The sequence below is a fragment of the Amblyraja radiata genome, chromosome X (genome assembly GCF_010909765.2).
Source record: "Amblyraja radiata isolate CabotCenter1 chromosome X, sAmbRad1.1.pri, whole genome shotgun sequence".
Lineage (NCBI taxonomy): Eukaryota > Metazoa > Chordata > Chondrichthyes > Rajiformes > Rajidae > Amblyraja > Amblyraja radiata.
Window position 1 is genome coordinate 2,489,189 of NC_045999.1, and position 21,131 is coordinate 2,510,319.

General features: G+C 45.5%; 1 protein-coding gene across 1 annotated transcript in view; it reads left to right on the forward strand.

Annotated features, from left to right (window-relative positions):
- The first annotated feature begins 2,878 nt into the window (after positions 1-2,878).
- hcn4 (hyperpolarization activated cyclic nucleotide gated potassium channel 4) overlaps positions 2,879-21,131 on the forward strand; it is a 157,255-nt gene continuing 139,002 nt past the window's right edge. The window contains 1 exon segment of the mRNA XM_033014919.1: positions 2,879-3,705. Within this exon segment, the coding sequence (XP_032870810.1) occupies positions 2,975-3,705 (731 nt within the window). The 5' untranslated portion in view covers positions 2,879-2,974.

The following is a 21,131-nucleotide window of genomic DNA, read 5'->3' on the forward strand; positions in this document are numbered from 1 at the left end:
TATTTAAAATAAATATTGTTTTATTTTGTTAAAATTACAATGATAATTCATATTTATAAGAGGGCTTTTATTGCACAGACCAGCCCAAAGTATTCCTGGCAGTGGAGTACATTTATTAATCGCTGAGAGTGAGCTAAAAATAAAACAAATCAGCTTAAAGGAAATTCCTCAGAGCTGCTGGCTGTTGAAGAGGCAGAGTAAATAAGATTATAAAATATTTCCCACTAATGCATATAAATGTGACAAAGAGCTTTAATTGTTGTACACTGTACAATAAAACACTTACTCCTTCATCAAAGATAATGAAACGAACATAAAACAATCTCCAGCATATAGTAAAGGGAGACACAAAAAGTGCCTGTCCCACTTACGCGACCTTTACAGGCGACTGCTGGCACCCGTGATAGGTCTCCGAAATTTTCAACATGTTGAAAATTCAGCGGCGACCAGAAAGACGCTACGACTCTTTGGAGACCACTCACGACCAGAGGAGATCTACAGGCTGTATGGTCGTGAGAGGTCTCCTATGGTTGTGAGAGGTCTCCCTAAACTAAACTCAGATGGCATAGTTGTAAAGCCGGAGAAAACACATGTGTTCACTCACTGGGAGAACGTGCAAACTCCGTATAGACAGCACCCGCAGTCGGGATCGAAGCTGGGTCCCTGGTGCTGCAAGCGCTAGCCCTGTCCCACGGTACGAGTTCAGTCAAGAGCTCTCCCGAGTTTAAAAATAATCAAACTCGTGGTAAGCACGGAGAATGAACGTAGCGGGTACGTCGGAGCTCGGGGACGTCTCTTAGCGCTAACGGCAGGTACTCGGGAAGACTCGCTAATGGCAGGTAAGCACGGGAAGACTCGTGAAGATTTTTCAACATGATGAAAAATGTCCACGAGAGCCCCGAGTACCGACGAGTGGCCATTGCCGTAAATCTCCGAGTTCGAATCAGGGCAAACTCGGGAGAACTCTTGGAATGAACTCGTACCGTGGGACAGGGAGGCAGCCACAGTGCAAGCCTAAACAGGGATTGTGCTTAGATATGGCAATACTTTACTGAACTATATACAAAAAAAATGTTTTCACAGTACATATGTACATATTACAATAAGGAACCATTGACTATTGAGTAACATATTATGTGCTAGTGTAGAAATGCTGGGTAAAACCATACATCATTGTCACAGGGAAGTTTGTTATTTCTGTTGATTTAATGATGACTTCACCGCTTGTGGATGTCGCTGTCAGGCCCAGGATTTATTACCCATCACTTCGATGCTCCCTGAGCCAGGGACCAGAAGACAGTTCAGAACTAAACACATTGACAAGCTTGAAGACAGACACAAAATGCTGGAGTAACTCAGCGGGACAGGCAGCATCTCTGGAGAGAAGGGACTGGCTGACGTTTCGGGTCGAGACCCTTCTTCAGGCTGAAAAAGGGTCTCAGGCTTTGTTTCAAGTTATTTAAAAAAAAATAGTTTTGTCCCTTTCCTGTTGAAAGGTTCTCTCTCCCCAGATACCACCCGCCCTGCTGAGTATTTCCAGCATTATTGCTTTTAAAAAAAATGTTATTAATCCGCTATTCCTGATTTAAGGGTGTAATATGGCCTTCGTTATCGGAATCTGAAGCAAATGGTTTGGAGAGCATCGGTTGAAATGCCATTTAAGATTGAACAAGGCTTCCTCATTTTTTAATATTTGACATATATTTATATGGGGAGAAGGCAGGCACGGGTTATTGATTGGGGATGATCAGCCATGATCACATTGAATGGCCGTGCTGGCTCGAAGGGCTGAATGGCCTCCTCCTGTACCTATTTTCTATGTTTCTAAGGTAGACAAAAATGTTGGAGAAACTCAGCGGGTGCAGCAGCATCTATGGAGTGAAGGAAATAGGCAACGTTTCGGGACGAAACCCTTCCGGGTTTTGATCCGAAACGTTGCCTATTTCCTTCAGGGTTTCGACCCGAAACGTTACCTATTTCCTTCGCTCCATAGATGCTGCTGCACCCGCTGAGTTTCTCCAGCATTTTTGTCCACCTTCCATTTTCCAGCATCTGCAGTTACTTCTTAAACATTTCCATGTGTCTATGTCTATGCCATGGAGAACGCGGCGTGACCACACACAATTCGGATCCTCAGCTGGCATTCCCTTCCCCCCCTCCCTCCCCTCCGTTTACAATTGCACTCAAATCAAATGTCAAACGAAGACAGATAAACAATACCTGGGCAGCCACGGTTTCAGCACAGGCAGTGGAGAGGAGAGGAGAGGTGGAGCGAAAATCCCGGGGAAGTGGCTGAAGAAAAACGCTATCTTCGCGGCTCACAGTTGCGCTTCAAGTTAGCAACAGTTGGCAGATGGACCTGTTAAAGGGAAGAGTTTTACCAGCCCCACGAATTGCGTGGCTCGGGTGATGGAAGGATGGCTTCTCGGGTTAACACCTAATCGGGAGGGTGTCTCCTATAGCAACCCAAAGGATCGGATTTCTCTTCACATTGAAGGCGCCGCTCGGTGAAGGATACGGAGCGCTCTTCTCCATTGTAATAGGGATTCTCCTCTTTATTTCCTAATCTTGCCGATCAGTGATGCGCAGACGTGCAAAAGGACAACCGCTAGCCTGCTTTGTGTCTGCCGTGTGACCAAGAGAGTAAACGACTGATAATTCCATTTCCCCGTGCTTTTTTTTAAATTTTGTGTGTTAAAAAAAAAATTCATTCTTGTTTCTTCTTCGGGGAACCCGCTGCCTGCGTTCGGATCGAGGACAGGGGGAGATCATTCTTCGGCTTCTTGAAGAAAGTTTACAGGAGCACAGATACTGTGGTAAAGGGGGAGGGAGGGAGAGGGAGAGGGGAGGGGGGGGGGGGGGGGGGGGGTGCGATGCTTGGCTTCGCTCTCTCTGCTCATCACGGCGACTGTGGTTGAGATGGTCCGAGCTCTCCGGAGATGCCAGTGAGGCGGCGGCCGCAGTCACAAGCGGCATGTTGGAGGAGAAGGGGAGGTTTGGTGGAGCGGGTGGTGGGGGCGAGATGGAAAGGTTGCCCCCCGCCATGCGGAAAAGACTGTACAGCCTCCCTCAACACATAGGGACCAAAGACGGCTTGATGGAGTGCGACGGGGACAGGGAGCCGGGCAGAAGAAGTATCAAGATGAAGCATCTGCCCTCGCCCACGGTGGGAGGTGCGAGGTGGGCTGGAGACGCCAAGGTTGGAGAAGGCAAGACGATGGAGACTGATCTCATCAAGACCAGTTCCAACGGGGACTGCCGGCGCTTTCGAGGGAGCCTCTCCTCCATCGCCAGCAGGCACCTCCACGAAGCCGACGTGGCGGAGGGCAAGCGCCTGATCGGCGAGGGGGAGTCCACACCGAGCGAGGGCACTAACCCCGGCAGCGAGGACGGCTCCAGCTCCGGCTCCATCTCCGGCACAGCCTCGGAGGAGAGGGGACGGTCGGGGGCCAAGCAGCAGGCGGCAGCCGAGCAAGAAGCGAGGTCGGCGCTCTTCAAGGCGGACGGCGCCGACCAGATCTTCCTAGAAGACGACTTGAGGGCGAGTCAAAGCGGCTTCTTGCAGAGACAATTTGGAGCCATGCTGCAGCCGGGAGTTAACAAGTTTTCTCTGAGAATGTTTGGCAGCCAGAAGGCGGTGGAAAGAGAGCAAGAACGGGTCAAATCAGCTGGATTTTGGATTGTCCACCCGTACAGTGACTTCAGGTAAGATTTGTTATTTGTCCTGTTGAGTTACTCCAGCATTTTAAGATTACCCCTTCACTCTATTTAATCACTTCAAATTATTCCTCCATTTGTCCATCCTTATGCACACGCGAAAAATCTGTGGGGGGGGCTGGGATGGAGTTTGAAGAAAAAGAGTTACAATGTTAGAAACCAGTGTCTGGAAACGCAGGGGTATAAATTCCAGAGTTTCATCCGTTAACATAGGATCAATTGCCACAACGTGTTGAAATGTCCCCTTAGGAGAAAACCCAGAACTAGGCGTTATTGGAGAGACAGGGACCCGTAGAGACTGGGATCTTGAGCAAAACACAAAGTGCTGGAGGAAAGTAGACAAAAATGCTGGAGAAACTCAGCGGGTGAAGCAGCATCTATGGAGCGAAGGAAATAGGTAACGTTTCGGGCCGAAACCCGGAAGGGTTTCGACCCGAAACGTTGCCTATTTCCTTCAGGGTTTCGACCCGAAAAGTTGCCTATTTCCCTCGCTCCATAGATGCTGCTGCACCCGCTGAGTTTCTCCAGCATTTTTTGTGTACCTTCGATTTTCTAGCATCTGCAGTTCCTTCTTAAACACAAGTGCTGGAGGAACTCGGCCATTCAGGCAGCGCCCGTGGTGAGAAATGGCGAGGTGATGATGCTTGCGGGTCTGGACCCTTCTTCACACTCGCTTCAGAGTAAAAAGCCGGAAAAGAGAGGTCGCCGTCGCTCGTACTCCATCAGTCTGAAGTAGGGTCCCGACCCGAAATGCCGAGTGTCCATTTCCCTCCCCAGATGCTACCTGACCCGCTGAGTCCCACCACTTGTGTTCAAGAAGGAACTGCAGATGCTGGAAAATCGAAGGTACACAAAAATGCTGGAAAATCGAAGGTACACAAAAATGCTGGAGAAACTCAGCGGGTGCAGCAGCATCTATGGATCCATAGATGCTGCTGCACCCGCTGAGTTTCTCCAGCATTTTTGAGTTCCATCAGTTGCTTTGATATCAACGCAAAAATGGGCATTTAAAAAATATTTCGACTGAATGTATACGCATTATACGAATTATATGGTTAGGTAATAAACCTGGAGAAATGTACACGGTGTTCTTGCCACCAGATCTCAATTTTCAACGTGTCGGCAAATCACGATAGTTTTTTTTGTGTGTACAGGGTAAACTTCGGCTTGAACTTTTAAAGTATGTTAGAGCAGATCGCCGGAGTATTTGGAGCCGTTTTCAATTTCTCTTTATCGCACACAGTTTTGGAACCTTGTACAGATGGGTCTCGTTGCAAAGTAGGGGATTAATACATTGTGTTTAAGAAGGAACTGCAGATGCTGGAAAAATTCGACGGGAGACAAAAATGCTGGAGAAACTCAGCGGGTGCAGCAGCATCTATGGAGCGGAGGAATTAGGCAACGTTTCGGGCCGAAACCCAAAGGAAATAGGCAACGTTTCGGGTCGAAACCCGAAGGGTTTCGGTACGAAACGTTGCCCATTTCCTTCACTCCATAGATGCTGCTGCACCCGCTGAGTTTCTCCAGCATTTTTGTCTACCTTAGAAACATAGAGAATAGGTGCAGGAGGAGGCCATTCGGCCCTTCAGGCCAGCACTGCCATTCATTGTGATCATGGCTGATCATCCCCAATCAATAACCCGTGCCTGCCTTCTCCCCATATAAATATATGTCAAATATTTAAAAATGAGGAAGCCTTGTTCAATCTTAAATGGCATTTCAACCGATGCTCTCCAAACCATTTGCTTCAGATCAACGCAGGCCATGTTACACCCTTAAATCAGGAATAGCGGATTAATAACATTTTTTTTTAAAGCAATAGTGCTGGAAATACTCAGCAGGGCGGGTGGTATCTGGGACGAAACGTTGCCTATTTCCTTCGCTCCATAGATGCTGCTGCACCCGCTGAGTTTCTCCAGCATTTTGGATTAATCCAATTTGCTGTCTTCCTGAATGCATTTTCTGTTCGGCAACTCGAGTGAACGAGAAGGGAAGGCTGTGGGGCGGGGAGGGGGGGGGGGGGGGGGGGGGGAGAGGAAAAAAGCGAAGTCCCAAGAGACTGCAGATGCTGGAATCTTGAGCAAAACACAACGCGCTGGTGAAATCCAGCGGGTCAGGCAGCATCTGTGGAGGAAATGGACAGATGATGTCTCTAGTAAAAAAAAAAACACGCCACCTAAAACAGTCCCCTGTGGTCCGGTGGTCTCATAGTGTCAAGACTCTTAGTGTCATAAGTCTAGAGTGTTTTATTGTCATATGTCCCGAAACGGAACAATGAAATTCATACCAAGATAGACACAAAAAGGCTGGAGTATCTCAGCGGGCCAGGGAGCATCTCTGGAGAGAAGGAACAGGTGATGTTTGGGGCCCGAAACATCACCCGTACCTTCCCTCCAGAGATGCTGCCTGTCCCGCTGAGATACTCCAGTTTTTCGTGTCTTATTCCTGACTGATTCCTGGGATGTCAGGACTTTCATATGAAGAGAGACTGGATAGACTCGGCTTGTACTCGCTAGAATTTGGAAGATTGAGGGGAGATCTTATAGAAACGTACAAAATTCTTAAGGGTTGGACAGGCTAGATGCAGGGAGATTGTTCCCGATGTTGGGGAAGTCCAGAACAAGGGGTCACACAGTTTAAGGATAAGGGGGAAATCTTTTAGGACCGAGATGAGAAAAAGATTTTTCACACAGAGAGTGGTGAATCTCTGGAATTCTCTGCCACAGAAGGTAGTTGAGGCAAATACATTGGCTATATTTAAGAGGGAGTTAGATGTGGCCCTTGTGGCTAAAGGGATCAGGGGGTATGGAGAGAAGGCAGGTACAGGATACTGAGTTGGATGATCTGCCACGATCATATTGAATGGCGGTGCAGGCTCGAAGGGCCGAATGGCCTACTCCTGCACCTATTTTCTATGTTTCTATGTTTCTTATCTTCGGTTTAAAGTAGCATCTGCAGTTATGTAAACAGGGTACTCTATGAACACCATCATATACAACAGCAAAAGTTCAGAATATGTTGAAAAAATAATGTTGCTCCAAATACATACACAATGTCCCCAAGTCGATGCAGTTCGTAGCCTAGTTGGAGGATGTGGTGTTCAAGGAATGGTTGATGTTTCGGGTCGAGACCTAACGTCACCCATTCCTTCTCTCCAGAGATGCTGCCTGTCCCGCTGAGATACTCCAGCTTTTTTTGTGCCTATCTTCGGTTTAAACCAGCATCAGCAGTTCCTTCTTACTCAATAGCCCCAATAGTTGCTGGGAAGAAACTGTGAGTTTGAACAGGGTTAAGTCCAGCAATCAAGCGTTCACAACTTGAGAGCACTTTTCTCCACTGAAGAAGGAAGGGTCTCGACCCGAAACCTCACCCATTCTCTCGCTTGTTGCCGGAATCTGGAGCAAAAGACAGAGTGCTGGAGGAACTAAGCCGGTTGGGCAGCATCAGTGAAGGGAATTGTAGACAGCATTCAGAGTTGGGATACAAAACCTGCTCACTATGTATACAAGATGTTCTGAAGAAGGGTTTCGGCCCGAAACGTCACCTATTCCTTCGTTCCATAGATGCTGCTGCACCCGCTGAGTTTCTCCAGCATTTTTGTCTCCCTACACTGTATTCCAATGCGTAATTAAAGACAAAATGGGGGGGGGGGGGGGGGGGGGAGGGAGAGTAGAGGGGAGAAGAGAAGAGGGGGGGGGGGGGTTTAGAGGTGGGGGGGGGGGGGGGTAGAGAAGGGTCAGCGACTTAAGAAGCCAGAGATACACGGCTGTGATGCTCGGCGGCGCTTTTCATGAACATTAGCGTCTGTAGACCAGTAGGTTGGTATCCTTGGTTCTGAAAACTCATACTGCTAGTCGCGGCTGCAGCTTTCAAGCGAGAGAGGATATGATCCCTGCGGCCACAGAGTACAATTAATATCTGGATATTTGAACAGAGCCCATTTAATCTTCCACGCCGTTCAATAACAAACGTTCCTCGCAGAACAGGGGGTCGGATAGTTGCTCTCCATACTTGAAGAAGGGCATCTACTTGGAGAAGGGAGACAAAAATGCTGGAGAAACTCAGCGGGTGCAGCAGCATCTATGGAGCGAAGGAAATAGGCAATGTTTCGTCCCGAAACCCTTCGGGTTTCGACCCGAAACATTGCCTATTTCCTTTGGGTTTCGGCCCGAAACGTTGCATATTTCCTTCGCTCCATAGATGCTGCTGCACCCGCTGGGTTTCTCCAGCACTTTTGTCTACCTTCGATTTTCCAGCATCTGCAGTTCCTTCTTAAATACTTGAAGAATAGCTACTCAGGCTAAACAAGCTATGAAGAATAGCTACTCATAGCTACTAAGAATCTAGGAATAGCTACTTCCCCACAGCCATCAGGCTATTAAACCTGGCTCGGACAAAACTTTGATTATTAATAACCAATTATCTGTTATTTGCACTTTATCATTTTATTTATTCATGATATTTATATCATGGTATATGGACACACTGATCTGTTCTGTATTCATGCCTACTATGTTCTGTTGAGCTGAAGCAAAGCAAGAATTTAATTGTCCTATCAGGGACACATGACAATAAACTCACTTGAACTTGAAGGGTTTCGACCCGAAACGTTGCCTATTTCCTTAGCTCCATAGATGCTGCCTCGCCCGCTGAGTTTCTCCAGCACTTTTGTCTACTCAATAAAAGGGTTTGACTTCAAAGTGCGAATAACCCCACGTGGGTGAAACGCTGATTAAAACCTGAACCACGCGATTTCCATTTATTTATTTATTTTTGCCCGCAGAATTAAAGTTCTCCAGAACTTCACCAACAATCTAGCGGCCTCACTCGGTTTATTTTTTTTGTAGGGTAGTTTTATGTCTATCACCTGGTAAACATTTGAGAGTCTTCCCCTCAACCCGCTGCGGTAGAAGGATTGGCGACGCTGAAAGAACTTCAAAGAAATGATGCCCCTGTCCCACTTAGGAAACCTGAACAGAAACCTCTGGAGACTTTGCGCGCCCCACCCAAGGCTTCCGTGCGGTTCCCGGAGGTTTTTGTCAGTCTCCCTACCTGCTTCCACTACCTGCAACCTCCGGCAACCACCTGCAACCTCCGGGAACCGCAGGGAAACCTTGGGAGGGGCGCAAAGTCTCCAGAGGTTTCGGTTCAGGTTTCCTAAGTGGGACAGGGGAATTTCTCTATCATCAATGGTTGTACAACAGCGATGACAAGGCTTTAACCTTGTCTATGTGTTCAGATGATATGATCAATGGCTGTGGCAAGGTGTCAATAATTTATAATTGACATCTGAATCCAGAGGTGAGTTTCCACCTTGTCCACCCCAACCAGTCCCGAAATAGCACCAGTGCACATTGACACACAAGCTCAATACTTTCAGGCGAAATTAATATCTGCTATTTTAACAGAGCCCATTGAATCTGCTTATTTAATCGACATTGTTTCTCTGTCTCTAAAACACATTATCCTTTTGGTAAGTATTGGCAAACATTGGCAATCTTTCGCACATGGTATAATGGATAGGAAGACAACAGACAATAGACAATAGGTGCAGGAGTAGGCCATTTGGCCCTTCTAGCCAGCACGGCCATTCAATGTGATCATGGCTAATCATCCCCAATCAGTACCCCGTCCCTGCCTTCTCCCCATATCCCCTGACTCTGCTATTTTTAAGAGCCCTATCTAGCTCTCTCTTGAAAGTATCTAGAGAACCTGCCTCCACCGCCCTCTGAGGCAGGGAATTGCAAGGCACTGCAAGATGCTGGTTTACACCAAAGATAGACACAGAATGCTGGAGTAACTCAGCGGGACAGGCAGCATCTCTGGAGAGAAGGAATGGGTGACGTTTCGACTCTCAGTCTGAAGAAGGGTCTGGTCCCGAAATGTCACCCATTCCTTCTCTCCAGAGATTCTGCCTGTCCCGCTGAGTTACTCCAGCATTCTGTGTCTATCTACAGGGTATAATGGGTTAGACTCAACATATCATACTTCTTAATGAAATGCAACACAACAAAACGATTGCTAACATTATATTAAAGACCGAGGCACTTGAAAATGCGCTGAAGAAGACAGGATAGAGGCCACAACAGATAGTGGAATCTGGAACAAAAACAAACTGCTGGAAGAACTCCATGGGTGGAGCAGGGTTGATTGAGTCATGATGTAGAATCCAGACCCGAAACGTCGGCCAGAGCTCTCCCTCCACAGATGCTGCCTGACCCATTAAGTTCTTGGAAGAAAAGTTGATTTGCACAATAAAGAATTAAAAAACTGCACACAACTTATCAATAAACTGCCCTTGGAAGTTGTATACCACAAAAACTGCAGTTGCAGCTCCTAGACTGTGGAACAGCATCCCTCTTCCCATCAGAACTGTCCCCTCCATCGACTCCTTTAAGTCGAGACTAAAAACCCATCTGTACTCCCAAGCCTTTCTTGACATCCTCTGAGCGAGGGCTATATGTATAATAATAATAATAATAAATTTTATTTAATGGGCGCCTTTCAGACATCTCAAGGACACCTTACATAGTAATCGGAATAACATATAATCGGAATATAACAAGTAATAAAGACATCACAGAGACACAAATTAAAAACAGAATTCAATCCAAAAACAGAAAATCAAAAACACAGTGTGAATCAAAAACACATGTATGTAGTTTGTTTGTTTATACTATTCTTATACAAATGTAAATCACTTTGGTCAACGAGAGTTGTTTTTTAAATGTGCTATATAAATAAATGTGACTTGACTTGACTTATTGCACATCATGGGAAGACTTTAGCGAGGGAAATGGACCCTGGTAGACAAAGTATTCAGGGGAATGAGGGTTGGGCAGACAGCAGGGTACAAATCCATGCCAGCGAAGCATAAAATGGAAGAGAGTTCCTACAAGATCTAGGTACCCCAATACCTGTTAGTCTATGGACTATGGATACAGGATTTTTTGCCTGTCATTTACGTTTTATCCTGGTAAATATACTCGATTATCATAAGACTCAGCTGGTGTCAGGACATCCTCAATAGATCCAATGAATAAATCTTCTTCTTGTGTTTGGCGTGCATGGCCTAAAGTTGTAGGTCAACTTGTTCTATTTGATCTTGTTTGTGCACGTCGGGTTGATTGCATTAGTCGTGACCACGTGAAGGTTGCAATCTCCCACCCCAACACAGAAATAAAATCAATGGATATCGTGGAGTTATCCGCACTTCTAGGGGTGGTGCTGGAAGCTGATACAACACTGCCATTTAAAAGGTCTTTAGATACACACCCGAATGCACAGGAAATGGTGGGGTATAGAGATTAGGTTACCTTGACATAATAATAATAATAATAACTTTATTTATAAAGCACTTTAAACAACTGCAGTTGCCACAAAGTGCTGAACATGAGAACTCATGGACAAAAAGCTATTACAAACCATTAAAAACCGTAAAACGAAGGACTATAAAAAACACACTAAAAATTAAAAGACATTAAAAGCACTAAGAACAGGAGCAATGCCTCAGCCAGTGTCGAAAGCCAAAGAATAAAAATGTGTTTTTAGGGAGGATTTGAAGATGGACAGTGAGGGGGCCTGTCTGATGTGTAGCGGCAAGGTGTTCCAGAGTGCCGGAGCAGCAACAGAAAAGGCTCTATCCCCTCTGAGCTTCCGCTTAGACCTTGGTACCTCAAGGAGCAGCTGATCAGCTGACCTGAGGCACCGGGCAGGAGCATATAGGTGGAGCAGCTCAGAGAGGTAAGGCGGGGCGAGCGACATCATCTTCAGCGCAGGCTGTGGGCCAGTTCCTGTACTGTCCTGTTCTATATTCTCTACCTTCCATGTTAAATAGTAATCCCAGTGATATAATTCCATCTGAAATGCCATGAGAACATCAGTAATATCACCAATTTAGAACTATGATCAGCAAAATATCAAAATCAAAACAACACTTTTTGTTTCTGCCATCTAATTCATAGTTTATCTTGTTTAAGAAGGAACTGCAGATGCTGGAAAATCGAAGATAGACAAAAGTGCTGGAGAAACTCAGCGGGTGAGGCAGCATCTATGGAGCGAAGGAAATAGGCAACGTTTGAAGAAGGGTTTCGGCTATTTCCTTCGCTCCATAGATGCTGCTGCACCCACTGAGTTTCTCCAGCATTTTTGTCTACCATCAGGATTGAACCTCCGGTTTGAGGCAGCTAGCACCACTAGGCTGTCCCCAGTTTCTGTATGTTAAAGCATGCAGGCAGTTTAGGGTGTAGCTTTGGAATGTGTTATGACAGCTCTTGGTGTGAAAGTGTATCACCTTTTTTTCAATCATGCTTTCCCCCGGCTGATTAATCTTGAATCACATTGATTGTAAAGCTAGTCTGTGGTGTAATGAGTCACACACGATTTCATTGTGGTACATTGCATCACCTCCTCTTCATGTTGTACCAACTGCAGGGTGTAGTGTGTGGGTAGCCCGCAGTTTCTCTGATGTAAATGAGAAGCATGTTTAGTTCATTAATTCCCAACATGTGAATGGAAAGCCTTCAGTAAAGCCTTCAGATTAATTACAGGAGCCAGACCTGTGTAAAGATATACGTTTAAGAAGGAACTGCAGATGCTGGAAAATCGAAGGTAGACAAAAAATGCTGGAGAAACTCAGCGGGTGAGGCAGCATCTATGGAGCGAAGGAAATAGGCAACGTTTCGGGACAGCCTGTATGGCTCGTGAGAGGTCTCCTATGTTCGTGAGAGGTCTCCAAAGAGTCGTAGCATCTTTCTGGCCGACGCTGAATTTTCAATGTTGAAAATTTCGGCGACCTACCACGGTTGCCGGCAGTCGCCTGTAAAGGTCGCGTAAGTGGGACAGGCCCTTTAAGGTAGACAAAATTGCTGGAGAAACTCAGCGGGTACAGCACCATCTATGGAGCGAAGGAAATAGGCAACGTTTCGGGACAAAACCCTTCTTCAGGCCCTTTAAGGTGCCGAGAAAAGAAAATCAACTGAGTTATTTTGTCGGCGGCATAGTGGCGCAGCGGGTAGAGCTGCTGCCTCACAGCGCCAGAGACCCGGTTAGTTCAATCCTAACCTCAGGTGCTATCTGTGTGGTGTAAGAAATAGCACCTGAGCGAGTCCGAGTGTTCTGGTTTCCTCCCACATCGTGGGTTTATAGGTTAATTGGCTTCTGTAAAATTGAGGTAGCAGATGAGAGCGTAGAACTATTGTGAACGGGTGATCGATGGTTGGCATGTATTCAGTCAGCTTAAGGGCCTGTATCCATACTGTGTCGTTCAATCATTCAATCCTCCTCAGTTCACCCAACATCCTCTAAACCTTTGAAAGCTGAAACATTGGCCAGTTTTCCACTTGTTAGCCAAAAAGCACTGAGAAAGAAACCAGGGCAATTCCTACCCCAGATTAAATCATCCAATCAGCACACACTAGGAATGACTTTCCTCCATTTAAACAAAGACACCTCACAAAATATCAGTTTATTCCTTAGACTTGACTCCAGCTTTTAAGGCATTTCAAGACTTTATTTCGCAATGCAGAACTCACCCCTGGTTTTGAATTAATTTTAACAGTTCATTCTTAGCTTCTTGGCATTTCATAGCAGCAGAATTAGGCCATTCGGCCCATCAAGTCTACTTTACCATTCAATCATGGCTGATCTATCTCTCCCTCTCAACCCCATTCCCCTGCCTTCTCCCCGTAACCCCTGACACCCGTACTAATCAAGACAATCAAACGGTGTTCCAGAATGGTAATTTTCAAAGAACATTTTAACATCGGTGAGAATAATTGTCTTCATGTTTCAGTAATAGAATATTCAAAGGGAATAATAAGAGTGGAACCACACATATTCACGGAAAATCATTCCATACAGATTGTATTTGTTCTCACTGCAGAAGCTGTGAAGTGCAGTTAATATTTAGTTATGTTGCCTCTCCCTTTGTCATTCTCGATATTTTGTTTTGTTAATGCAATAATTTAAAAAAAATGTTCTCAAGTTTAGGTGACGTGATGTTTATATTTGTGTCCAGCTATTCCTGCTGTTGTTTTTCTAATATTAAGTAGCTTGATTCATTGGGGTGGCATAGTGGCGCAGAGGGGCAACACGGTGGTAGAATTGCTGCCTTACAGCGCCAGAGAACCGAGTTCGATCCTGACTACGGGTGCTGTCTGTACGGAGTTTGTACCTTCTCCCCGTGACCTGCGTGGGTTTCCTCCCACACTACAAAGACGTACGGGTTTGTAGGTGAATTGGGTTGGTGTAAAATGTAAATTGTCCCTAGTGTGTGTAGGATAACCATAACCATATAACCATATAACAATTACAGCACGGAAACAGGCCATCTCGGCCCTACAAGTCCGTGCCGAACAATTTTTTTCCCTTAGTCCCACCTGCCTGCACTCATACCATAACCCTCCATTCCCTTCTCATCCATATGCCTATCCAATTTATTTTTAAATGATACCAACGAAACCTGCCGCCACCACTTCCACTGGAAGCTCATTCCACACGCTACCACTCTCTGAGTAAAGAAGTTCCCCCTCATGTTACCCCTAAACTTCTGTCCCTTAATTCTGAAGTCATGTCCTCTTGTTTGAATCTTCCCTATTTTCAAAGGGAAAAGCTTGATCACATCAACTCTGTCTATCCCTCTCATCATTTTAAAGACCTCTATCAAGTCCCCCTTTAACCTTCTGCGCTCCAGAGAATAAAGACCTAACTTATTCAACCTATCTCTGTAACTTAGTTGTTGAAACCCAGGCAACATTCTAGTAAATCTCCTCTGTACTCTCTCTATTTTGTTGACATCCTTCCTATAATTGGGCGACCAAAATTGTACACCATACTCCAGATTTGGCCTCACCAATGCCTTGTACAATTTTAACATTACATCCCAGCTTCTATACTATACTATACTATAGTGCAGGGATCGCTGCTCGGCACAGACTGGGTGGGCCGAAGGGCCTGTTCTCGTGCTGTATCTCTGAACTAAACTAAACATTCAGAGTGAAGGAAAGCAGGCCAACATTTGACCTTCTATTAGTGCCCTCTGAGTCTGAATTAAAAGGTTTCCATGATTTTTCTAGGTTCCATCTCCCCACACAGATGTACACTAGAACTTTGATACTCCCTTAATGAGAAATTATATTAATAACCTACCAGATAATTTGTCCGTATACCGGTATGTTATATTCAATGCTGGGTTGAACATAGGGGGAAGCATAGAGACACAGCTGCCTCACAGCACCGTGTACATGGATAGGACAGGTTTAGAGAGATATGGGCCAAATGCAGACAGGTGGGACAAGTGTCGCTGGAGCATGTTGGTCAGCATAGGCAAGTTGGGCCGAAGGGCCTGTTTCCATGCTGTATGTCTCTATGACTCCATGACTGATAACCTTTGTCCTAAGTTACCAGTTCCAATATGTGTGTGGCTAACTGAAGAAGGGTCTTGCCCCGAAACCGCCTATCCATGCTCTCCAGAGATGCTGCCCGACCTGCAGAGTTACCCTGGCATTTTGTATTCTTAGTTCAGAGATGCAGCATGGGAACAGGCCCTTTGGTCCACGGAGTCCATGCCAACCACCGATCACATTTTCACACTATTTCTAGTGTTATCCCACTTTTGCACCCACTCCCTCCCTACACACTAGGGGACAATTTACAGAAGGGCCAATTAATCTACAAACCCGCACGTCTTTGGGGTGTGGGAGGAAACTGGAGCACCCGGAGAAAACCCACGCGGTCACGGGGAGAACGTGCAAACTCCACACAGAGAGCACCCAAAATCAGGAATGAACCCTGGTCTCTGGAGCTGTGAAGCAGCAGCTCCTCAGCTGTTTCACTGTGTCGCCCAGCGTCAGATATGCAAGACCCCAGCATCGCCAGTTCCCTATGTCTCCATTGTACCTAACCTTGTTGATGCTTCAAGGAAGCATATCATTTGACTTGAACGGGTGTCGGGGATTATGGGGAGAAGGCAGGAGAATGGGGTTGGGAGGGAGAGATAGATCAGCCATGATTGAATGGCGGAGTAGACTTGATGGGCCAAATGGCCTAATCCTGCCCCCATTGCTTATGACCTTATGGCCAATGTTTGATCATCTTAAAACAGCTACATAAGTTATATAATCACAAGTCATTACAAACCAGACCAATTCATTTTGCTTATTCCTGTTAGGAATTGGTGTATTTATACACAGAGAACGACCCATAGACTTCCACGGTTTCACTCTGTCATTATATTTATTGCACTTTATCTGTTCAGAGCTGTCTTCTGTGTTTTAAATTGGTAGATGCGTATCCTCCGGTGTCTGTTTTAGAGGGCATTGCAACTGTTGCAAACAATATGAATTCTGTCCACTTATTTATTTCAATCCCCAGCCGTAACTGCGCGGACTGAGATAAATATCATTTGTTCAAACTGTGAAATGGTTGGAACAGATGCATTATGATGGCATTTTAGTCCATTTGTAGTCTGTAATGTGAGGTAGTCAAAACAACGGAGAATGTAGACCTTAGACAATGGCTGGTGACACTGAACAAATAACATATTATGATTGATAACATATCTAATGGATATTTTTGTTGATGTGGAAGTTTAGATTGATGGTGCCTTAAGTGTAAGTAGCTGTTATTTTCTTATAGCTACCACTTTTTTTTCCTTCATCGTTCACAAGATGTGCGCTTTGCTGGCTAAGGTAGCATTTTTAACATTTTGACATTTCTAAACACTTGGTCTAAACACACCAAGTGTTAATTTATAGGCTGCTATATTGCTGTAGCCTGCAGTTGGATGTAGGCCCTGACTGAGAAAGGATATCCTGCCTAAATTCTGAAAGGTATTAATAAATTAAGTCTTTTTTTTTTTTAAAGCAATCTGTTTTTCAAGAGAAGGAGGATACAGGTTTAAGGTGAGAGCGGAATGATTTAATAGGTACCTGAGGCGCCACTTTTTTTACACAGAGGGTGGTGGGTGTATGGAACGAGCTGCCAGAGGAGGTAGTTGAGGCAGATGGAATCACGTTTAATAAATGTTTGGACAGGTACATGGAAAGGATAGGTATAGAGAGATATGGGGCAAATGCAAACAGGTGCAACTAGTATAGAAACATAGAAACATACAAACATAGAAAATAGGTGCATGAGTAGGCCATTCGACCCTTCGAGCCTGCACCGCCATTCAATATGAGCATGGCTGATCATCCAACTCAGTATCCTGTACCTGCCTTCTCTCCATACCCTCTGATCCCTTTAGCCACAATGGCCACATCTAACTCCCTCTTAAATATAGCCAATGAACTGGCCTCAACTACCTTCTGTGGCAGAGAATTCCACAGATTCACAACTCTCTGTGTGAAAGATGTTTTTCTCATCTCGGTCCTAAAAGACTTCCCCCTTATCCTTAAACTGTGCCCCCTTGTTCTGGACTTTCCCAACATCGGGAACAATCTTCCTGCATCTAGCCTGTCCAACCCCTTATAGATAGTGCATGTTGGTCGGCGTAGGCAAGTTGAGGCAAACGGCCTGTTTGCACGCTGTACCACACTAGAAACTCTAGAAAGAAATAATGTCTAGAAATGTACAGTTCATTCCTTACACCACCATCTCTGTATGAAAACCTTTTTCACGGAGGGAGGTGGATATATAGACCAAGCTGCTAGAGGAGATGGTTGAAGTAGATACTATAACTGCATTTAAAAGACATTGAGACTGATGGGAAAGGCTTAGAGGGATATGGTCCAAACGGGGGCAGGTGCTAGTTAACGGAGACGGGCCACGTTGGTCGGCATGGGCGTGTTGGGCCGAAGGGCCTCTTTCTGTGCTGCATGGCTCAATCTCATAGTTTCATGCCCACCGTTATTGATATGAAAATGTATTTAATTCGCCGAATGTAAAGTCTCCATTTGTCACTATAAGTCCAAAAACAAAACCATGATGTTGACACAAGAGATGGCAGATAGTGGAATCTGGAGCAATGTATGACCTTTTGGAAGAACAAAATGGGTCGGGCAGCATCTGTGGAGGTAAATGATACCAATCAAAATATTGGGTTGTGATACATTCATTGTGGGCCGAAGGGCCCATTCCTGTGCTGTACTGTTCCAAGTTCTATTATTCAGTATCCCTGCTAGCTGTTGGGAGACACTGACACATATCCAAGGGATCTTTGTCACGGAATGTGACTTCACCTCCATTCTGCACCATCATGGCACATCTTTGGGTCTTTGAGTTGTACAGCAAGGAAACAGGTCCTTCAGCCCATCCATTCCCCCTTGCCCAAATCTTCATGGGAAGAATACCGTACTATGAATCAACGTGTACAATTACCCTTTCAACTATTATGGAGTGGGACTAGAAGAACAAATGGATTGGTCCCATCTCCTGCAGTTCTGCTACACTTGTTAAATATTTCTATCTAGAATCTTTTAGTTTACACCCAGAGGATTGTACAGACATGTTGTGCAAATTCTTGTTTACAAAAGTCCAACTAGGAGACAATTAATAATTTACCTGCTACTAATGAGTTGACTTTATGTCCTACATAATTAATGTGGATTCTTAATGTGAAAGCTGATGCAAAGTATCGTTCACACCCTCAGGACAAGTTGTTTTACAATGTGGAAACATGACCTCCGGCCCACCGGGTCCGCGCCGACCAACTTCAGTCCTAGCACCCTAGATTCGGTGACATAGAGGCCAATCTATCCATTGTCTCCAAGCTAACCCAATGTGCATTACATGAAGATAGACGCAAAACACTGGAGTTAAGGGCCTGTCCCACTTGTGGTCGTCATTTGCGCGTCACGCGACCGCTCGTCACTGCCCACGTCACCACGCACCACGCACGTGTAATGCACACCATGCGCGCATCACGTGCGTCGTAACGCGTAAATGATGTCGCGTAAATGACGCGCGAATTACGCCAAAGTGGGACAGGCCCTTAACTCAGCAGGACAGGCGGCATCTCTGGAGAAAAAGAATGGGTGACGTTTTGGGTTGGGACCCTTCTCCAGGCTCCACAGAGGGGGAGCAGTGAGAGAGGGTCTCGCAGAACTCCCATCCGAGAGAGGGGGAGAACTTATTTAAAGTAGGAGTCCCTTGAGGAGTTTTACAGGGGAGCAGACGAAATGTGCAGGAAGAAACTGGAGATGCTAGTTGGGTGACATTTTGGGTTGGGTTCTTCAGAATGGGCATGACTCTAATCTCTCTTTCCTGCCCTCAGCTCATAGTCCTGCTCTTCACAGTTCTTCAAGTGCCCATCCTTGTACTTTTTAGATGTGGTAAAAGTTTGCCTCCGTCACCCTTTCAAACAGTGAATTCCATACTCTTACATGTTAAGGCGAGACGTGGTAAACCTGTTTCATGCTGGAAGACTCTCTGATTGTATTTCACACCACCTCAGGGACAAGTGGAGGGAGGTAGGTAACATTTTCAATTCGGGAATACAAGTTTTCCTGCTGTTAGTTTGACATGATATGGGCATATAGACAGAAACATCAGCTGTGTAAGAATGGATAAGTTATGCTTGGGCTGCATTGCAACGATTTCTCACCAAAAGCAGTTTAGTTTAGTTTAGTTTATTGTCACGTGTACTGAGGTACAGTGAAAGGCATTTGCTGCGTGCTAACCAGTCAGCGGAAAGACAATACATGATTACTATCGAGCCATTTACAGTGTATAGATACATGTTAGTTGCATTGCAAACAACAGCAGAAAACACCACTCCATTACATAGAACATAGACCAGTGTAGTGTAGGAAAGAACTGCAGATACTGGTTTAAATCGAAGATAGACACAAAATGCTGGAGAGAAGGAATGGGTGACGTTTCGGGTCGAGACCGTGCATCAGTCTGAAGGGTCTCGATCCGAAACATCACCCATTCCTCCTTCTCTCCAGAGATGCTGCCTGTCCTGCTGAGTTGCTCCAGCATTTTGTGTCCATCAACTTAAAATGTATTCATTTAGTCATTTCAAATTTATTGATAACTGTAGCTGGCAGAGTGATATTTATTTCTCTGTGTAGCTCCCGAATCTGTCATTTAATTATTAAGTGTGAGCAGACTTTGGGATGAGCCTGTTACACAGCCCAACCGAGGAGGAACTAGGAACAGCATATAACGATCCAAGCGGGACAGGCAGCATCTCTGGAGAGAAGGAGGAATGGGTGATGTTTCGGATCGAAACCCCTCTTCGGACTGCAAGTCAGGGCAGAGGAAAAGAAGAGATATGGAAGGGTAAGGTGTGGAAATTAGTGTAAGGTCATGTCATAAGAGATAGGAGCAGAATTAGGCCATTCTGCCCATCAAGTCTACTCCGTCATTCAATCGTGGCTGATCCATCTCTCTCTCCTAACCCCATTCTCCTGCCTTCTCCCTATATAACCAAGTGTAAACAAGCATCTGTGGTTCCCTCCTACACATGTAAGGTTCCCTCACTGATAAAATAATTGGATTCCCTAGTTTCAGATGAAAGTGAATTTGCTCAAAAGCAGCAACAATCTGTTCAACACTTCTGTCATTCAGTCTGCAGGAAGCACACTTGTCAGTTGGAGACAAATTCACGGACAGTTAAAATAATCAGATCAGTCTGAAGAAGGGTCTCGACACGAAACGTCACCCGTTCCTTCTCTCCAGAGATGCTGCCCGTCCCCGCTGAGTTCCTCCAGCATTTTGTGTCCACCTTCAAAATAATCAGATGGCAGAATGAGACCGGCTGAGTAACTCCAGCATTTGATGTGTTTTTCTTTCGCTGAACTTGAGCACTGTTTTCCGTCATGAACCCTGTATCCCTCGTCTCTCTGTGTTCTGTTGTGACATTCAGTGGCAATGACTTTGCAGAAGCTGAAAGTCAGAAGAGGAGTTCCGTACACATCTGCCACTAACTGCGTGTTTCCTGTTGGCAACTGAAGAGAGGTATCTGGTTGCTTCTCTGATCAATATCACATCGCTGTTTGTGGGATGTTGTCCATGCAAAATTGGCTGCCAAGGTTCCAATGCTAAAATAGTGTCTTCTTGTCAAAAGCATATTGATGAGTCTGAAGACCCGAAACGTTGCCTATTTCCTTCGCTCCATAGATGCTGCCTCACCCGCTGAGTTTCTCCAGCATTTTTGTCTACCTTCAATGAGTGAGAAGCAGGGTCTCTAAGTCTGAAGAAGGGTCTTGACCCGAAACGTCACCTATCCATGTTGTCCAGAGATGTTGCCTGACCCGCTGAGTTCCTCCAGCACTTTACATCCTTTGATGCAAAGCATCTAATGCCCTATGATGATGAAAACAGCTGGAACCTTAATAATAGCTCTCCATGTATAGTTAGGTTAGTTTATTTTTGTTTAGAGATATAGCGCGTAAACAGGCCTTTTGGCCCACCGGGACCACACCGACCAGCGATCCCCGCACATATCCCACACACTCTAGGGACAA